Genomic DNA, 16,714 nt, shown 5'->3' on the forward strand with positions numbered 1-16,714 from the left:
TACTTCAAATATTCTAGATCAACTCTAACGGAGCCGATCGTCGATTCGAAAGTCGAACATCGAAAACAAAGTGGAAGCACGGAACCTCCGTGCTTCCATAAGCATACCAACCCACTATATATATATAATGTATTTTAATTATATATAGGCTTTAATTTAATTTGGGTCATTATGTTGGCCCATAAAATAAAACCCAATAAGTACAACCGTGCAATGAGCCAAACTTTAAATTTACATCAACACACTTCTCTTTCAGACTTTCACTATTACACATAACCCTAAAACATGATAACATTCAAATTCTCAATTCCTATATTCCCCCCTCCCCCCCCTCCTCTCTCTCTCTCAGACCCTCACCCGGTCAGGCAGTCACCCTAGCTCACATTTCTTACAATTATTTTGTATTTTTAACTATTGGACATGTTGCATCAAATTATAGATAATATTCTATAAAAATTAAAGTATTGATTATATAATGTCGAGAATTTCAATCGGCTCGTTTAGAACTCGAGCTCGGCTCGACTCGAAATTAGGCTCGCTCGAGCTCGGCTCGAATTAATTTCAAGCAGAGCTTGAGCCTAGATTTAGGCTCGAAATTAATTTCAAGTCGGATTTGAGTTGACATAAGCTCGCTCAGCTCGTTTCCACCCCTAGTCACGAATTTCCCCCAAATAATAAACAAATTATTAATTAATTTATTAAATAAATAATTAATTAAAACAAAATAAAAACAACAACTATTTTACTTTCTCCGTGTTCTCTCCTCTCTCTCTCTCTCTCTCTCTCTCTGTTTCGATCTCGAGTTCCTCCTCGACGTTGACAATGGCGGAGGAGCTCCCCTCCGTGGAGAAGGTCTCCATCTCCGGCGCCACCCTCGCCTCCCTCCTCCAACGCTTCGCCTCCTCCCATGGCGACGTCGATGGGCTCCTCTTCGGACACCTCTCCCCTCTCCCCCCTCCCCCTACCCACGACGACGACGACCCCCCCATCCCCTCCCCCTCCTCCTCCTCCTCCGCCGCAGCCGCCGCCGCCTCCATCACCGGCCTCTTCGTCTCCGGCTCCCCCATGTCCTTCTACGATCCCCTCGGCCGCGTCGACCTCCCCACGCTCTGCCTCTCCGCTGCCAGCGCCGGCGCCTCCGCCGCCTCCGTCGTCGGATGGTTCTCCGCGCGCCGCCGATCCCCGCTCCGCCCCTCCATGCGCGAGCTCGCTGTGTCCCTCTCCCTCTCTCAGGCCCCGGCCCTAGCCCTCCCCGCCGACGGATCCCCGCCCCGCGATCCGCGCCCCTGCGTCTTCCTCCTCCTCTCCTCCTCCGCCACCGCGAACCTCGCCGTCCACACGCACGAGTACCGCGCCTTCGTCCTCCGCCCCGATCCCTCCGGGGGCTCGCTCGTGCCGAGGTCCCTGGACGTGATCAACGTAGGCCCGGCGTTCCGGGCGCAGTACGGGTCGTTCTCGCCGGAGTCGCCGCTGCCGTGGATGCCGCATCGGCCGAGAGGCGCCGAGGAGAAGGAAGGGGACGGGAGGGGTAAGAGAGGAGAGAGCCTCAGCCGCCAGCGGAGCGCGGCGAGGGAGCAGCGGATGTTGGACGCCGTGACGGAGGGGTTTGGTGTCGAAAGGTTGGAGAAATTGGTAGGGCCTGCAGCAGTAGAGTACACCTCGCAGTTGGAGGATTTGTATGGGAAGATGCTGCTTAAGCTCGAGAGCTTGGCCCGGCAAGTTGAGAAGAGCTCGGCTAGGGTTCTTGAGCAGGTGAGCTTTAGATTATTGCTTCGTGATGTTTCGAAAACGAAAGTATTTGAAGTTAGGTCTGAATTTAAATTTATTGTGTGATTAGGGAAATGGTGTGAAATTTCAAGATGCATTTTTTTTTATTCGGTTACAACTTTATGCTGAGATGGCAGGTTTCGCGTTGTCGTGTGGCTCCAATTAGTATATAGTCCATGACATTGATCAACCAGATTATGCTGAAGTGCTTTATCAGCAGTGAAATGGATTGGAATTGATTTTTCAGTACGAAGGATGGTTTTAGGAAGATGTTGCATGACGCAGCGTGATTTAAGATGGTGAAATTGAGGTACTTCTTTTGATGGTTTGTGCGTCAGACAACTTTTTAGGCACAAAACTAGGTTTTGAATGCAAATATATAAAAGATCGATAGAGGCTAGAAGGTGTCGTATTTAGGAAGATTAGCTTAGAAACTAGTTTAGTCTCGTTGGTTAGTATAGATGATTGCATTTTGGCCGAGCAAAGTTGCAACATTAGCCAGTTAAGATTATTACTTTTTGGCTGAGCAAGTTGCAACATCTGGTTAAGATTATAAGTAACTCAATATAACTTACACAAGGTTTGATGCCATGGCATTGGGGCATGCCTTTCACCGTTCTGTATGGAATGTCTCAGAGTGTTGTTGGCATAGTGTTAACTCTTCAGGTTTTCTGCCACGAAACAATATTGGAATTTATATATTTATGAGATACAAGAAAGCGAGCTTTGAGAATCATGTGACCATGGAATCAAAAGGGAAGGCCGTCCTTAGTGCTACAGGGATTGCCATGGGGTGCCAGGGATGCTCCTTTGCTTTTCATCTTCTTACCCTTGCCAGGCTGCATGGATATCCCTTGCGTCTAGACATGTCTAGTGGAGACATTTAGAAGAGTTAATGGTGATAAAAAATAAAAATAAAAATTAGTTCGACTTATAGCTAATTAGGTGCTCAATTGCCAAGATGAAAAGGAGATACTGCGACACGTGACAAAATATGACTTCTTTTTCTCTATCTTTATAGCATCTGTAAATCTAGAATAGAAGGCCAACTACAAGGATTCTTTCTTGCTGTTCTTTCTGTAGTTTTCACGATAATTATGCTTAATTTATGGTCCATTTATGTCCAAGCATCTTACAAAGTCTATTTTAGTGATTGTCTTCGTCTTTGGGACCCTACACCTGAAATCTCTTTTCATACCATCCTATCTTTTCTGTTTTTATCTTTTGCACCCTTCACTTGATTCAGATTTTATTATTCTTTAAATGCAATATTTGCGTATAGTATTACCTGTTTCTCTTTTCATCTATTATGATGTCTTTATGTCCTGTGGAACATCGCTGAAGTACCAATTGGCTAAATTATAATATAAATAATATAAATGGTTTTGATTTAACCGCAGATTTAAATTGCTTAGATTGAAATGCGCACCCCACACAGTAAGTTGCCTGCTCCATAGGTGTCAGTGATGTCAGCTTGACTATGGCATTGGAACTCTGCTCTGGACTGATTATCAGAAACTAGTAACTACAGATTCCTTAAGACCGTTTTGCAACAAATGGCTATGATTTGGGGCTGAAATCAACTGTGGTTCTGATTTTTGACATCTTTCTTTTTCGTGCTATTTGTGTGGCTTAACTGTTCAAAATACGTTATCATGTGATGTATAGTTTAGCTATATAACAAAGATCAGTTTGGATCCTGTCTTTAACTGTTTACTCACATTTGGGCACAAAATGTCCCTTTGTAATTCATTTCAAGCTTTACTCTTTTAATCCTGAGGTTACTTACGCTGAACATTTTACTGCTAACTTTCATGTCTCCCAGGAAAATCGGAATTTACTTATGCGGAGCAAATTAGCAGGGTTGGAATGAGGCTTGATGGTTTGAAGCAATTTAGCTGTATGAGGTATTCTGTAAATTTTTTTTGATGCACATGGATATCTTCTTTTAAGCGTCTCGAAAAATCTATACAATCCAAACAAAGTAGTGGCTGGGTGAAATGTGATAGATAACATATCAAAAGTTGGAGAAGTGATTGGATGAGCGTGTGGTAGTTTCTTTCATAACCTGCGTAGGTAGGGATTGCTGGAAGATCGTAAATAGTGCAGGGAAATGTCTGAAAGGAAGCGATATAATGGGTTTAACTACTACATGATGCTATGCTAATTGTTTGGAGGAATTCTATCAAACATTCCCATTGTCACAGGCTTTTACTTTTCTGCTTAGATTAATTAGTCACTACTGTTAGTTCTTCTCCATATATTTAGTGTTTGTTTGTGTTGCAGTACTGATGTTTGAACGAAGATTGAAGACTGAGTTATTGGAAAGTGCTAAAAGACAGTTTATTTCAAATGATGGCGGAAAGTGAAGCTGTCCCTTTGGAATCCTATGCCGTTGCCCCCAACTTACCGGAGTTAAATCGAGTTGTCGTATGCCTAGCCTAGCGAGGCCTCTTTTCTAAGATAATGCAAAACGTATGGAGACTATGAGGATGACCGGATTAGGTGCTTCATTTTGATAGGATGGGTACAAACAGAGGCGGATGATTCTTAGGGTGTATGTTATAGTGCTGTGACGGAACTCCTTTGGTTTCCTTTTGTATCGTCTGTGGATTCCAATAATCAAAAGAACTTCTGAAGCTGCATGCTTGTTTCTCTCCAGTAGTTTGCTGATTCTGTACTTGAAGTAAGCATATCTGCAGTGATTGCTTATCTTTATTTTCGCTGCCCAATCTTCGCTTCCGTCAGGCCAAAATGCAGTTTATTCCCTCGGATTTATCGTGTTTGGTGCATATATATATATATATATATTTCATTATTTTGCCACATGAATGGCGGGATATCGAATACAAGTTCTGTCGGGCGACAATCTTTGTGAATATAATTACTTTTATGATACAAGAGAGATAAAATGCATATATATTTACATTATAGGGGTTTTGTGCCAAACACGATGTATCCAGAGGTAGATTGCATCAAGCATTTTAGCCATTCTATTAAGGTTAAATTATAGAAAACCTTACTGTCAAAACTTGATTTTTTGCTTTTCCTTCCTGTCATTTAAAAAATCTATACTTTGCCTGCTTGTAAAATAAAAAATAGTCACAGGAGGATACAGTGTAAATTGTGATGACAAAATGATAACTTTGTGCCTCATTATTTTTGGCAACAAGAGATGAAGAGAGAAGGCTGAGGGCATTTTTGGTATAAAAAAATATATAATAATATTTTATAACCGGAATCCTAACGGATTACTAACGGTAGGGAGTGAAGTGAATATTTTTTATTTTACAAGAGCAGGGGGTGAAGTGAACATTTTTCATTTTATAAGAAGGCAAAGTGTGGAGTGAAGTGAACATTTTTTATTTTACAATGGCAGGGGGTGAAGTGAACATTTTTTATTTTATAAGAAGACAAAATATAGATTTTTAAATGACATGTGAGAAAAGTGAAAAATTGGGTTTTGACACGAGGGTTTTCAGTAATTTAACCTTCTATTAATAATCTATATCCAGGTACAATATATTATTTATACCTCTTTTTTTCCTTTTAGTTTGTGAATTTATTTTGTTAACGTCAAACTTGAATTGATCTGCTCATAGTCAAAGCAGCTGTGAATTGAAAATACAAAATGTTATATTTGTTCATCAAAGTCTTAATATGTTATGTGATATACCTTTAAAACGGAGATCAAGTTTGAGTACCTAATTCCACTTGTTTGAGATAAAAAACCAATCAATATTTTTAAAATATGCAAGCACAATCTTACGGCATGCTTAAGAACAAATGAAAGGAAAATGCACTTAAGACCAAAAGACAGGAAAATGTACTGAAGGAAAACAAACATTTAGTCATTACAATCCCATAACTTAAAAAAGAAAACAAACATTTAGTCACTGCTGACGCATAATTTTAAGACAAACTATACATAAGTCCAAATAACAAAGGATTAATTTGGTATTCAGGAATGGATTGGATAAGATAAAACAAGAGAGCTAGTTGGGAAAGAGGGTCAAGTCGCTTAAGGACACCAGTACCGCAAGAGGTAGGGATTATCGAAGTGCACCCAACCGTTATTTGTTATAACTCCCGAAACCTCCGAGTCCTTAAACACATTTCTCTTCCAACATCGCTCTCTTGTATTATCGTATGCAATCCAATCATGAATGCCGACCAAGCTGAAAGTTCAAACGACCGATGACACTCGCTCACATGTTCAGATGACGACGACCGAACTGTAGCATCTCTTGCCGATGCCTTTCAGATCAGTTTTAACCCAACCGCGACCCTCTTTGTAGCACTCCACCTGCCAGTGAATGAACCAAGAAAGCATCATTCTTCAGGGTAACAAACTTAAATGGTGAATAAAAACTAGGAAGGATTAAAAACTAGTAATGCTGCACATACAATGTCCAAAATGTTGTCGCAGTTATCAACCCCGCCGATGGCGTATATAGACCCACCAAGCACGGCCGTAGAGGCGTATCCTCGACTGAAGTGCATAGGCTCAGCCATCACCCACACTGACATCCGCGGATCGTAGACTTCGACAGTCGGAACCATCTCGTCAGTGTCGTAACCGCCAGTGGTGTACCTTAACAAGAGCATGAATTGAATGGTAAGGAGAACATTTTTCAGAGTATGATTCATTGTACATTACTACCGAATTGCGATCAGATTAAACTTACAGCTTCTCGTTAAGCACGGCCACGGAGTGACATCCCCTTGTTGCATTCATAGGTGCGAGCATTTTCCAGTGAGGTTCCCTTGGATCAAGTCTCTCAACAGATCTGAGAATAAACAAAAGGAAAAGAATCGGAATTCAATTCGACCAAAAGAAATTTACATTTAGGAAAATGATAGGAGGGCCAAAAATTACATAGATTGAAAGCATTAGCAGTACAAAGCAGCTTATCCTCTGACGAATACATCGTCAGCATAATAATTTGTCGAAATAACATTAAATCATGCGTATCAAAGTATCTGAGGAGATGTTACCTCAAATATTTATTGCCGTCGAAGCCACCAACTGCGTAGATTGCGCCATTAAGTTCTGCACTGTCCAGTGAAAACCTCTGAAAAGACCAAAATGATAGACTCTTGTTAAATGGAAACATTTACGGAGTTCAAATACCTGTCACAATAGGAGACCACAAGATTGAGCTATAAAAGTGAGGGGAGAATGAATTTTTTCAAAAAAAATCACCTTTTGAAGCATTGATGGAATCATTATCCACCTTTCGAGAGCCGGATCAAACATCTCGACCTTGGCGAAGCAATCATTTCCATTCCCTCCACCAAGTGCATATATTTTTCCACGTAAGGTAACGCTAGCGAGGCTTCCCTTTTCGTCCACCAACGAGGGATATAACTTCCACTCGTCATACACCGGATCATAGCATTCGACTTCATAGAAGTAGAAATGATGCATTAAAATTCGAATGTTGACGATAGTCATGGTTTCGTGTATAAGCACATGAAGAGAAATACCTGTTTTGTTCCAGGAAAGACCATCGCCCCCGCCAATTACGTAAATCTTTCGACTTAATGCCACAGCTGATGCATAAGACTTAGGATAAAGCATCGCCTTTAGAGGCGTTATTATGTCCATCGCCGGTGAATAGGAGTCTAAGTTCGAAAGCAAGGATGAGCCATTGAAACCTCCGATCAGATAAATTACATCTTCCGAGCCCAAACAGTGTTCAACAAACTGGTTCATTGAATCATCAACTCGCATAGACTCATCGATAGCCAATTCAAGTTCCTTTATCTGGCCCTTCAGTTGTTCAATTTCTACTTCCGATTCGTTAAATACAACCGCAAGTCGTTCAATTTCCTGGCCACAAATGACCTGCATTATGATTCAGCAAAGTTTCAATTACTAATGAAGTCCAATTACCTGACAATACAAATGATACAGAGAAAGAGTGGATAAGAGAGAGGAAAACCTGATTCTTCTCTAAATTCTCCGCTCGTTCTTTCAAATCTTTAATGATTCGCTCGAACTAAATATGCGAAAAATCATCAATCATTTCAATCAGAAGTAAAGGATATGAGAAATGCGCAAAAAAGACTTGTATGAGGAAGATAAACAACTTATATACGCGAGTGAACTAACTGCGAAAATATTTACCTGAAGATTCCCGCGTGGACCTCGAGATGAACTTGGAATGTCGCCTTGCATAGATAAAATCACATTACTTTTATCCTCCAAAATGTCGTCCTCGCACGCTTCTGCAAGTTCCCAACTAACCCCGCCTTCATTTGCAAAATCATCAGAGTAATTCTCATTTGGAACTTCATCATAATTCTCAGTCACTTCCCTAGTGTAGTATTGAACAGCGCGGTTGTCTTTGCAATCACTCTGAGATGAATCTGGTATCTGTCGTTCGTCAACCAATCTTTGCAGTTTAGATAACACCCTTTCCATCTCGGTCTCGAACTGATGATGAGTTTGCTGCTCTTCTACACTGAATCCATAATCTGCAACACTGATCGCATTGTTCTCCGCCAAGTCCTCCCAATGTTCCGGCACTTCGCAATCTGCTTCATTGGAAGCAGCAGGTAGTGTTTGGCTTGAGCTACCTTCCTGAGCATTTTTAGCTTCATTCCAACTAGTTGAATCAAGGTTGATCTCACTAAGTATATCATTAAGCATATCCAAAGTTGTCTTAGGATCCTTCTGCGTCTCTCCGCCATTCGCATTTGGAGCTTCTGAGCTTCCTAACACCCTCCAATTCGAGCTCGTAGATGCTTTTGACGTACCATTCCTTTGTGACGGAAAGGGAGTAATCATGGTTTTGGTAGGAGAGGGTAAAGGAGTGAACAATGCAGTTAAACCTCTGGTTTGCACATGGTCTAGCTCAAACCAAAAGTGCTGGGGTGTATAGTAGTTCTCTTCTATCACTCTTTTGAATTGATTCTCCATAACCGGTTGGCATCGCACTCGAATGCGTATCGCAACCTTGACAACATAAGAAACCACATTGTAAAAGGTTTTTTATATATATATATATAAAAGATTATATATAAGCTGATATATATTGATACCTGAGCAGGAAAGGGAGTTCTTTCTTGGCCACCGTCAGTCCACGCATACGAGTCGGCGTTCAAACGGCCCGGGCCTGCAGCCTCGAAGAGGCCGTGCATTTTCCGGTCGCTGTAATTGAACAGAAACAGGGGAAGACCTTCCTGAATATTTCTCACATAGGAGTAGTGTGTGTAGGGCAGACCTGTCAGAATACTCAAAACTGATTACATGCACAGTTGCAGCAAAAACTGCAGAGTCAATCAGACTACAAATATGCAGTTATCAAGCTAAGACAGCTACTTCAGAAAAGCTTTCAGCAAATTGAGGAGATAGAGGAGGAAGTAATTGATCAAGAAATGAGTTTTATTGTAAAAGCTTAAATCATTAGAAAACAGTATTTGAAAAATTAGATCATATGAATAAACAATTTTTTGGTTAAAAGATTAAGCTGCCAAAAGAATTGATGATCCTTTTTTATCATTTACTCTAAACCGGATCAAATCGACGTGCGTACCAAACATTTGCTTTGTGAGACATTCATTCATGGTGTTGTGTTTGCAGCCAAATATGACTCCTCCTAAGTCGCACTTGCGCAGATTTCTAGCAGTAATGGAACAGTTCATGGGCATGGCCGGGTACTTTGGATAATATTTGGTTAGATTATTGTCCTTCCTTTGCACCATTTTGTTAATCCTACAAAAGCAAAGAGAAGGAAAAAGAAAAAAAGAAAAAAGAAAAAGAAAAACTAAAGTTTTAGCATTAAGATTAAGCAACCAAAAGAAAATTGAGAGCATACTGACAAACAGATATAGAGAAGCTGAGCTAGAATATGTAAGCATAAACAAGTCCTTTTTCACTTCCAAATCAACGATCAATAGCGTTAGACGTGATATCGGCTATTTAAACTTACTAGAAGTCAAATTTCATGTTTTTTTTTTTTTTACATCATATTCCTGATGATCAAGTGGACTTAAACAAACTTCATATTCGCCATTAAAATTATCAATTTTGGACCACTTGAGTATTATATAAATGATGTCAAAAATCACGAAACTCGATCTTCAGTCAAATATCTTACATCATATTTGATGGTATCATTCGTTGATCCGAATGATCCATAAAAAATATATAAAAAAAAGAAGTAGAAGAGGTTAAAAAGAAAAAAGAAGAAGAGAAAAGAGAAGCACATTCTTGAGGGGATATAGAACCCTGCAATTTCTTAAATAATTATGTAATATGTATTGAGGTAATTATATGTGCTTTATATGCATAAATATATTTTATCCAACTCCAAATCCCTGAAAATAATGAGTTCATACAACTCTTGTGAAGCATATTATCACAGTACAAGGAAAACCCTTGTGAAAAGTTTCATGAAATATATATTTGGGTAATGCAATTCCAAAGCTATCATGAAAACAATATGTATGTGTTGAAACTATATAATAAATTAATTAAAAAGCATCTAGAAATGGTCACAAAATTTTAGATCAGATAGAATTTAATTCAAGGAAATCAACCAAAAACCACCAAAAGCATTTGAATACTTTATTACAAATCGAAAATAATCAAGCGATCGATAAATACAAAATAATAAAACAACGTTCTCTAAAAGCTTGAGCTTTTAAATCAATCGGTCGTTTCATACGATATCAGATAGAGATATTCCATTCAAATACCAAAATACATCCACCTATTTATTCCAAAGTCTAGTAATAAATTGTTAAAACACCAAAAAAATTCCTCTCTTGCAATTCCAACCAAGGTAAGAAAAATGGGTTAGCAAAAAAATTTAAATGCAAAGAACCATGATCCCATGTTAAACCAAAAACAAATCATAAAACCAAACTGAGAAAAAAAGAAAACCCAATATTAATCCAACTAACACTAAAACAAAAACAAAAAAAAGTGAGGGAAAAAAGAAAAAAAAGAAACAAACCATATCACACCTCACCACTCTCTCACACTCATAAACACACTCACACAAACATCATAAAACAACTAATCCCCATGAGAGGAAATAAATAAAATATTATCACCTCCAATGCCACTCCTCCTTACCTATGAGAGATTTAGTAAGCAAGAGACTAAGAGGAGGGGGTTGATGATGAGGAAGATGAAAAAAAAAAAGAGATGGTAATAGGGAGGGTATGAAGTGAAGTGGTCTCTTTCCCTTTTATATACAAAGTGGAGAACTACACTTAATCACCTTCCATTTTTGGCACATAGTAAGTGAGAAATTATTGCCTAGACCAAGTGTATCCATACATCTCATTCACCTACACTCATGCCTAGTTTGGGATCATCGTGTTTGAACTCGCCAACTTTCGCATTCTGAATAATCCAAAAAAATTCGACAGCGCTTTGAAACTTGATATATATCTCCTCTATTGCTAGCTATAATATATTTAGTACTCAGAACAACCAGGCGCTGAAAAAGCTAGTGCATTTGATGACTAATGTTTTATAATAAAAATTAGAGGCATCAACCAATTACTCCGTACTTAAAATCAACCTTTTTAAAGAAAAGTTATTTAGTATTACGATAAATAAATGTTTAAAAACTATGATTTTTTAATGTGTGTATATATATATATATGCTTAAGCGGTCCACGGTGCACCGTGTGCACCCAATAATTCATTCGGACGTTGTGCGTTTTCCTCGCCGCGTACATACGTACATGCATACGAATCGCATCATACGGTGTAAATCTCCGCCCGGTTCACTTACCGCCCAATTCACCTCACCTTTTGTCCTTCGTTGGTAACCGTTGGATAGAGCGGTAACCTTAGGGACGGTGAGGAAACATCATCTAGGCCCCAAATTAACCACTACGGGCCCACTTAACCGCTTCTTAATGGGCTTGGGCCGTACATGACAACGGCCCATGTACACACTAAGTGTATTTTGATCAGTATAATGGTGTTTTTATCTCTTTAATAATGGCAACCTTATCTCTAGATATGTATGGAAATACAAAGTATTGAGGAATTATTTTGAAATTAGAAATATCGGGCGGAGCTCACGAGAATGCGCTGACACTTGGGGAGGGCGAAACGCGTGAATTTACTTGCGAAACGGATTTCCAGCCTGGCAGTAAGCCAGCAACGTATGCCCTTTTTGTCGCTTTCGCAGACTCGTAACGCTCGTCGCTAGAAGGATTTGGTTGTATTAATTTGGATTTTTCCGGTAAGCGAGAAAGTATTAGTTGCGCACTAACTCAGTAGTTGGTGTGTCGGCGCTAGGGTAAAAGACTCGAAAGTTTTCCAAATAGGTTTTTCATATTTGCAAATTTATGTACAAATAAAGAAGTTGACAAGGTGTGTGCCTCAAGTCTATAAGCATTTGTATACCAAAAGAAAAAATAAAAATTGCCTAATTTTCACTTACAATTTGGATTGTTTCTTTTTTGCAAGTTAGCAAATACAAAAAACCTGGTCAAATTTTTTTTATGTAAACAGTGAATAAGTAAGTACAAGATACCTATTCTATGAATGGTAAATACTAGTTCCACCACTTGTAGACTTGTAGATTTTAGTTGATCATCTTATTAACCAGTATGTTTTCATTGTTCGCGCATAAATCTGTCCAATTTAGTTATTAATTTTAATTAAATTTAATATATTTGATTTGTTCCGATAAGTTAGTATCACTTATGCTTCGATATACTAGATAAAGATAGTTATATTTAAATTTATTTAATTATGGTACTAATTATTTTTTTATTCAGTTGACATATTTAAAGTATGATAAAAATTGATTAACTAAGTTTTAATATTTTCTTTATTTAGTTTGTACAATTAAAATATGATAAAATTTGATTAATTAAGTATTAATGTTTTTTTACTTTATAATTTTATTATTGTATTACTATAATAAAATGTATAAAAAAATAATTTAGTTGTTTTAAGTTAAATTGTAATTATATAAAAATATAATTATATTACCTTATTTATTAAATTATTTATTATTGATATATAAATTATAGTTTTATCTTATACACTTCCTACCGAACAAACAATATAATTAATGAAACTTCACTTCTATAACTATAAAATAAGCAGCGAGGAAGAAATAATTTTCACTGAATTTCACTTCAATCCAAAGCCCAGTTTCGATGAAACAAACATATCCTAAGTGTGTCATGTGTGTGTTTTCTATATATATTTTTTAAGCTCCTTTCTTGTGAGGTGATAACACAAAAAAAAATGCATGACATTACTGTAATCAGAATCCAGAAGTATGGTTTTAACCTTATTTTGTCACTTAACTTCAGTGAGAAACAAATATTATGACATAGATAAAGACCTACTTGTGCAAAGTATTAATAACAGAAAATAACTACCTCTTCTTACAATAAATATATAGTACATACTCTGTCTCTTTTTTTGGGATATTAATCCACTTACAAAAATAAATAAAAGGTTACGAAACCATTATACACTTTTGCCGTAGAATTTTTTTGTTAGTGTGTTCTTTACCTAAGCCAAACGAATCTTTAATTTGGTAACAAACCAAAATTTTTTCGTTTGATCTTGGTAAAAATCTAAAAACTCTCGAAAATATATATATATATATATATATATATTGAAAGAAAATTTCTACCAAAAGTACCTTGCTATATATGTATGGATACCAATGGAATCAATTTTTTATTTCATTAATTTTATCCGGTAACCAAACACAATTCCGTTGGTGTTAGATCATCTCAAATGTTGCCCAAAAATCAATCTAATAAAAAAAAAACTCTTATTCACGTATATATTGGAGATTAAATAAATATTGCGACGTGAAAGATTGGAAAGGATAATAAGAAAATAATAAATAAAAAATTATATTTTATCAGAATCTCAGATGCATGGGCGAGAGGAATTAAATCGACAAAACCCGTAACACACATGAGAGGCCATACATGCTACCTAAAATAGCATGAGATGAAGCGTATGAATAAATGCTCGAAAAATGTAATATAGATAAAGTATAAATTATTATTGAATAATTTATTTTGGCCTTTTTGCATAAAAAATTCACTTATTTTGGGTTTTTGCAAAACCGGGCCACCTTTTTCGTTTTTGCAGATTCAGTCCACTTTTTCAACAAACTGACCAAAATACCCTTATATATTTTTCTCTCTCCTCTTTTTTTTCTCTCTCCTTTCTTCGATCTCGTCGCCGCGGACCCTTTTTTCTCTCTTCTCATTTTTCGTTTTTTTTCTCGTTCCTTTTTTCTTTCTTTTCCCAGAGACGTCGTTGTCCCCGGCCGTGCTCGCCCGTGCTCGCCGCCTCGTCGCCGAGGGCTCCATGGACACCGCCCGCGTCGTGCTGGAGCGGAGCGACCCGGAGTGGCGCCCGGCCGACGCCGTCGACGCGTCCGGCGAGGGCCGGTGGACACGGCGGCNGTGCGGGCGGGGCGCGGACCTGCGGCGGGCGCGGCACGACCTCGCCTCGCTGGGCCTCACCGCGGGCCGGCTGCGGCAGCTGCGCAGGCCGCAGCCGAACGACGTGAGCCGGTAGCGCGTCCCGGCCGGCCTGGAGCAGGTCAACGACGACCTCAAGCCGCGGCTGCAGCTGGAGGCTCTGGTGGGCCCTAAGCGGCACGAACTCAGGCTCCTCCAGTTCGCGCAACCTGAGGATCGGGCTGGCGAGCTGGGGCTGCGGGGCGAGTTCGGCCCCTTCGAGATGAAGGAGCAGCTGGAGGGGGCGCGGCTGGGGCTCGGGCTGATGGCGGCGCGGCCGCGACCGCGGCGCGCAAGGATGATCCCCGGCCGCGGCGCGCAAGGATGCGCAAGGATGATCAACGGGCCACTGCTGCTGCTGCTGCTGTTGCTCCGGGGGGGCCGGGGCTCGGCGACGTGGAACTTCGGAGTAGCGGGTAGAAGAGGCGACACGGAGCACCGGAGGGCTAGGCAGAGGGGGATGCAAGGGGCGGCGGCTAGGCTACGGAGGCAGCTTCATCTTCTTCTTCTTCTTCTCTTTCTCCTTTTTTTTTTTTCGATTACCACGTTAGATCTCCTTCTTCTTCTTTTTCTTCTCTTTCTCCCTTTTTTTTTTATCACATTTTAAAAAAATTTACTACGTTAAACCGGGATTACCACGTTAGACCTGGTAATGTGGTAATGTGATAAAATGTGGTAATGTGGTAATGTGGTAATATTACAACGTGGTAATGTGGTAAACGTGATAATGTGGTAATGTGGTAATGTGATAAAACGTGGTAATGTGGTAATGTGCTAATGTTAAAACGTGGTAATGTGATAATAAGGTAAAACGTGGTAATGTGGTAAAAGGTGGGGAAAAAAATTGTGAAGAAGAGGAAGAAGAAGGAGACGACAAAGAGAGAGACGGAGAGAGAGAGAGAAGAAAAAAAAAAGAAAATTGAGGAGACGACGAAGAAGAAGGAGACGACGAAGAGAAAGACGGAGGCGGGAGCGGCGACGGGGAGGAGGTCGGTACGACCGGGCGGGGCCCGCACACCTCGAAGGAATCGAGGAGGCTCGAGGCGCGGGTACCGCAGCAGCTGCCACCTCTGCTCGTTGTCCCACTTCGAGGTGCGCGCCCAGAAGTTCGGGCGCCTAGGGCACGGCGGCCGGTCGGGCGGGGCCCGGAAGCGGGACCAGGGGCGTCCATGGAAAAGAAAGAAAAGAACGAGAAAAAAAAAAGAGGAGAGAGAAAGAGGAAAGAGAAAAATGTATAAGGGTATTTTGGTCAGTTTGTTGAAAAAGCGGACCGAATCTGCAAAAACGAAAAATGTGACTCGATTTTGCAAAAGTCTAAAATAAATGAATTTTTTATGCAAAAAGGCCATTTATTTTAGTACATAAAAAAGATCTTAGGGAGAGTCCTAACATGGAAAATTCAAAAGTATGGAATTCGATGCAATACCCTACGAGGCCACATATTCAAGTGATATACGTTATATATAGACCTCATATTAAAAAAAATTAAAAAAATCAATTTTTTAAGTATATAATTTTTTAAAAAATTTTCTATTACATCCGCCACTTCACAATCCCTTGGATAGCTCTTATACACGTCAACTTATCAGGAGAGTCAGCGTCAAAAGTCGTGCGAGGAAAATGTATGGATAATCCCTGTACTAGCTTTATATTGTAATTTAGTCGTTACACACGTTTTTATATATGTATTGTACTTTGGTCGTTGTTCGATAAATAATTTAGATTCTATTGTAAAGTAGACTTTAATCAAGTTGAAAATGAACTTGAAACAAATTGAAATATTGTACAAGTGAAGGAATAAATGATCATCTATTAGACTATTCTAATAGGTTAGATATTTATTTTTCTGTTTAATTTCAAAAAATTATACATATTTGTTTTTAGTTAGGAACGAGTATCGAAAAGTAATGTAAATATATCAAATAGCAAATATATTACTACAAAGTTCAACTTTTTATATTTATCTCTACAAAATATACTAATTTTTTCAAATATATCCCCGCTTTGATCCGTTAGGCTTCATGTGGGATTGCGGGGAAATTGCGTTATGTGCGGTAAGAAATAACGATAGAAAAAATACCTTATTTGTTTCCATATGTAATATTGCGTTCCGCATATTGCGGTTAGTCGGTTACGATATATTTTCTGCGGTCCCATCGAAGAATGTAGAAGCATATATATCCCTATATATTTTTTCTCAACTCCATTCTATCTAATAGTATTAGATCCACCTCAATACCAAACTAAGCCATAGTTAACTATAAGTAAAATATTTAATCCTAGTTTAGTGAATGAGGTAAATTGATTTTTTTACTTCTTTTATATTATTTGTGATGGTATAAAAGAAAAAATGACTATTGAAAATATTTTGGATGATATTTCTGTATAATTCTAACATGTGGGGTTTTTGGAGAGACATATTTTGTGAGATCTCATGATAGTCTTATATATAAGATATATA

At 39.0% G+C, this 16,714-nt stretch overlaps 2 protein-coding genes across 4 annotated transcripts; one reads left to right on the plus strand and one right to left on the minus strand.

The window, feature by feature from the left end:
- LOC109719776 lies at positions 738-4,457 on the plus strand. Its single transcript, XM_020246590.1, has 3 exons — positions 738-1,752; positions 3,593-3,674; positions 4,054-4,457. The coding sequence occupies exons 1-2, from the start codon at positions 823-825 to the stop codon at positions 3,638-3,640; spliced, it is 978 nt and encodes a 325-aa protein (XP_020102179.1). The 5' UTR covers positions 738-822; the 3' UTR covers positions 3,641-3,674; positions 4,054-4,457.
- Positions 5,611-10,923, minus strand: LOC109719621 (influenza virus NS1A-binding protein homolog). 3 transcript variants are annotated; one of them, XM_020246397.1, is made up of 11 exons: positions 10,859-10,923; positions 9,312-9,490; positions 8,818-8,999; positions 7,901-8,731; positions 7,716-7,772; positions 7,258-7,603; positions 6,974-7,173; positions 6,766-6,842; positions 6,456-6,557; positions 6,175-6,361; positions 5,611-6,073 (listed from the first exon to the last, which is right to left on the minus strand). In XM_020246397.1, exons 2-11 carry the CDS (start codon positions 9,478-9,480, stop codon positions 5,984-5,986), a joined length of 2,241 nt encoding a protein of 746 aa, XP_020101986.1. In that variant the 5' UTR covers positions 9,481-9,490; positions 10,859-10,923; the 3' UTR covers positions 5,611-5,983. The 3 variants fall into 3 exon arrangements, with proteins under 3 accessions (XP_020101986.1, XP_020101983.1, XP_020101984.1); XM_020246394.1 differs by having other exon boundaries at positions 7,258-7,618; XM_020246395.1 differs by having other exon boundaries at positions 7,258-7,618; positions 10,837-10,888.

The sequence above is a fragment of the Ananas comosus genome, linkage group 13, assembly GCF_001540865.1.
Source record: "Ananas comosus cultivar F153 linkage group 13, ASM154086v1, whole genome shotgun sequence".
Lineage (NCBI taxonomy): Eukaryota > Viridiplantae > Streptophyta > Magnoliopsida > Poales > Bromeliaceae > Ananas > Ananas comosus.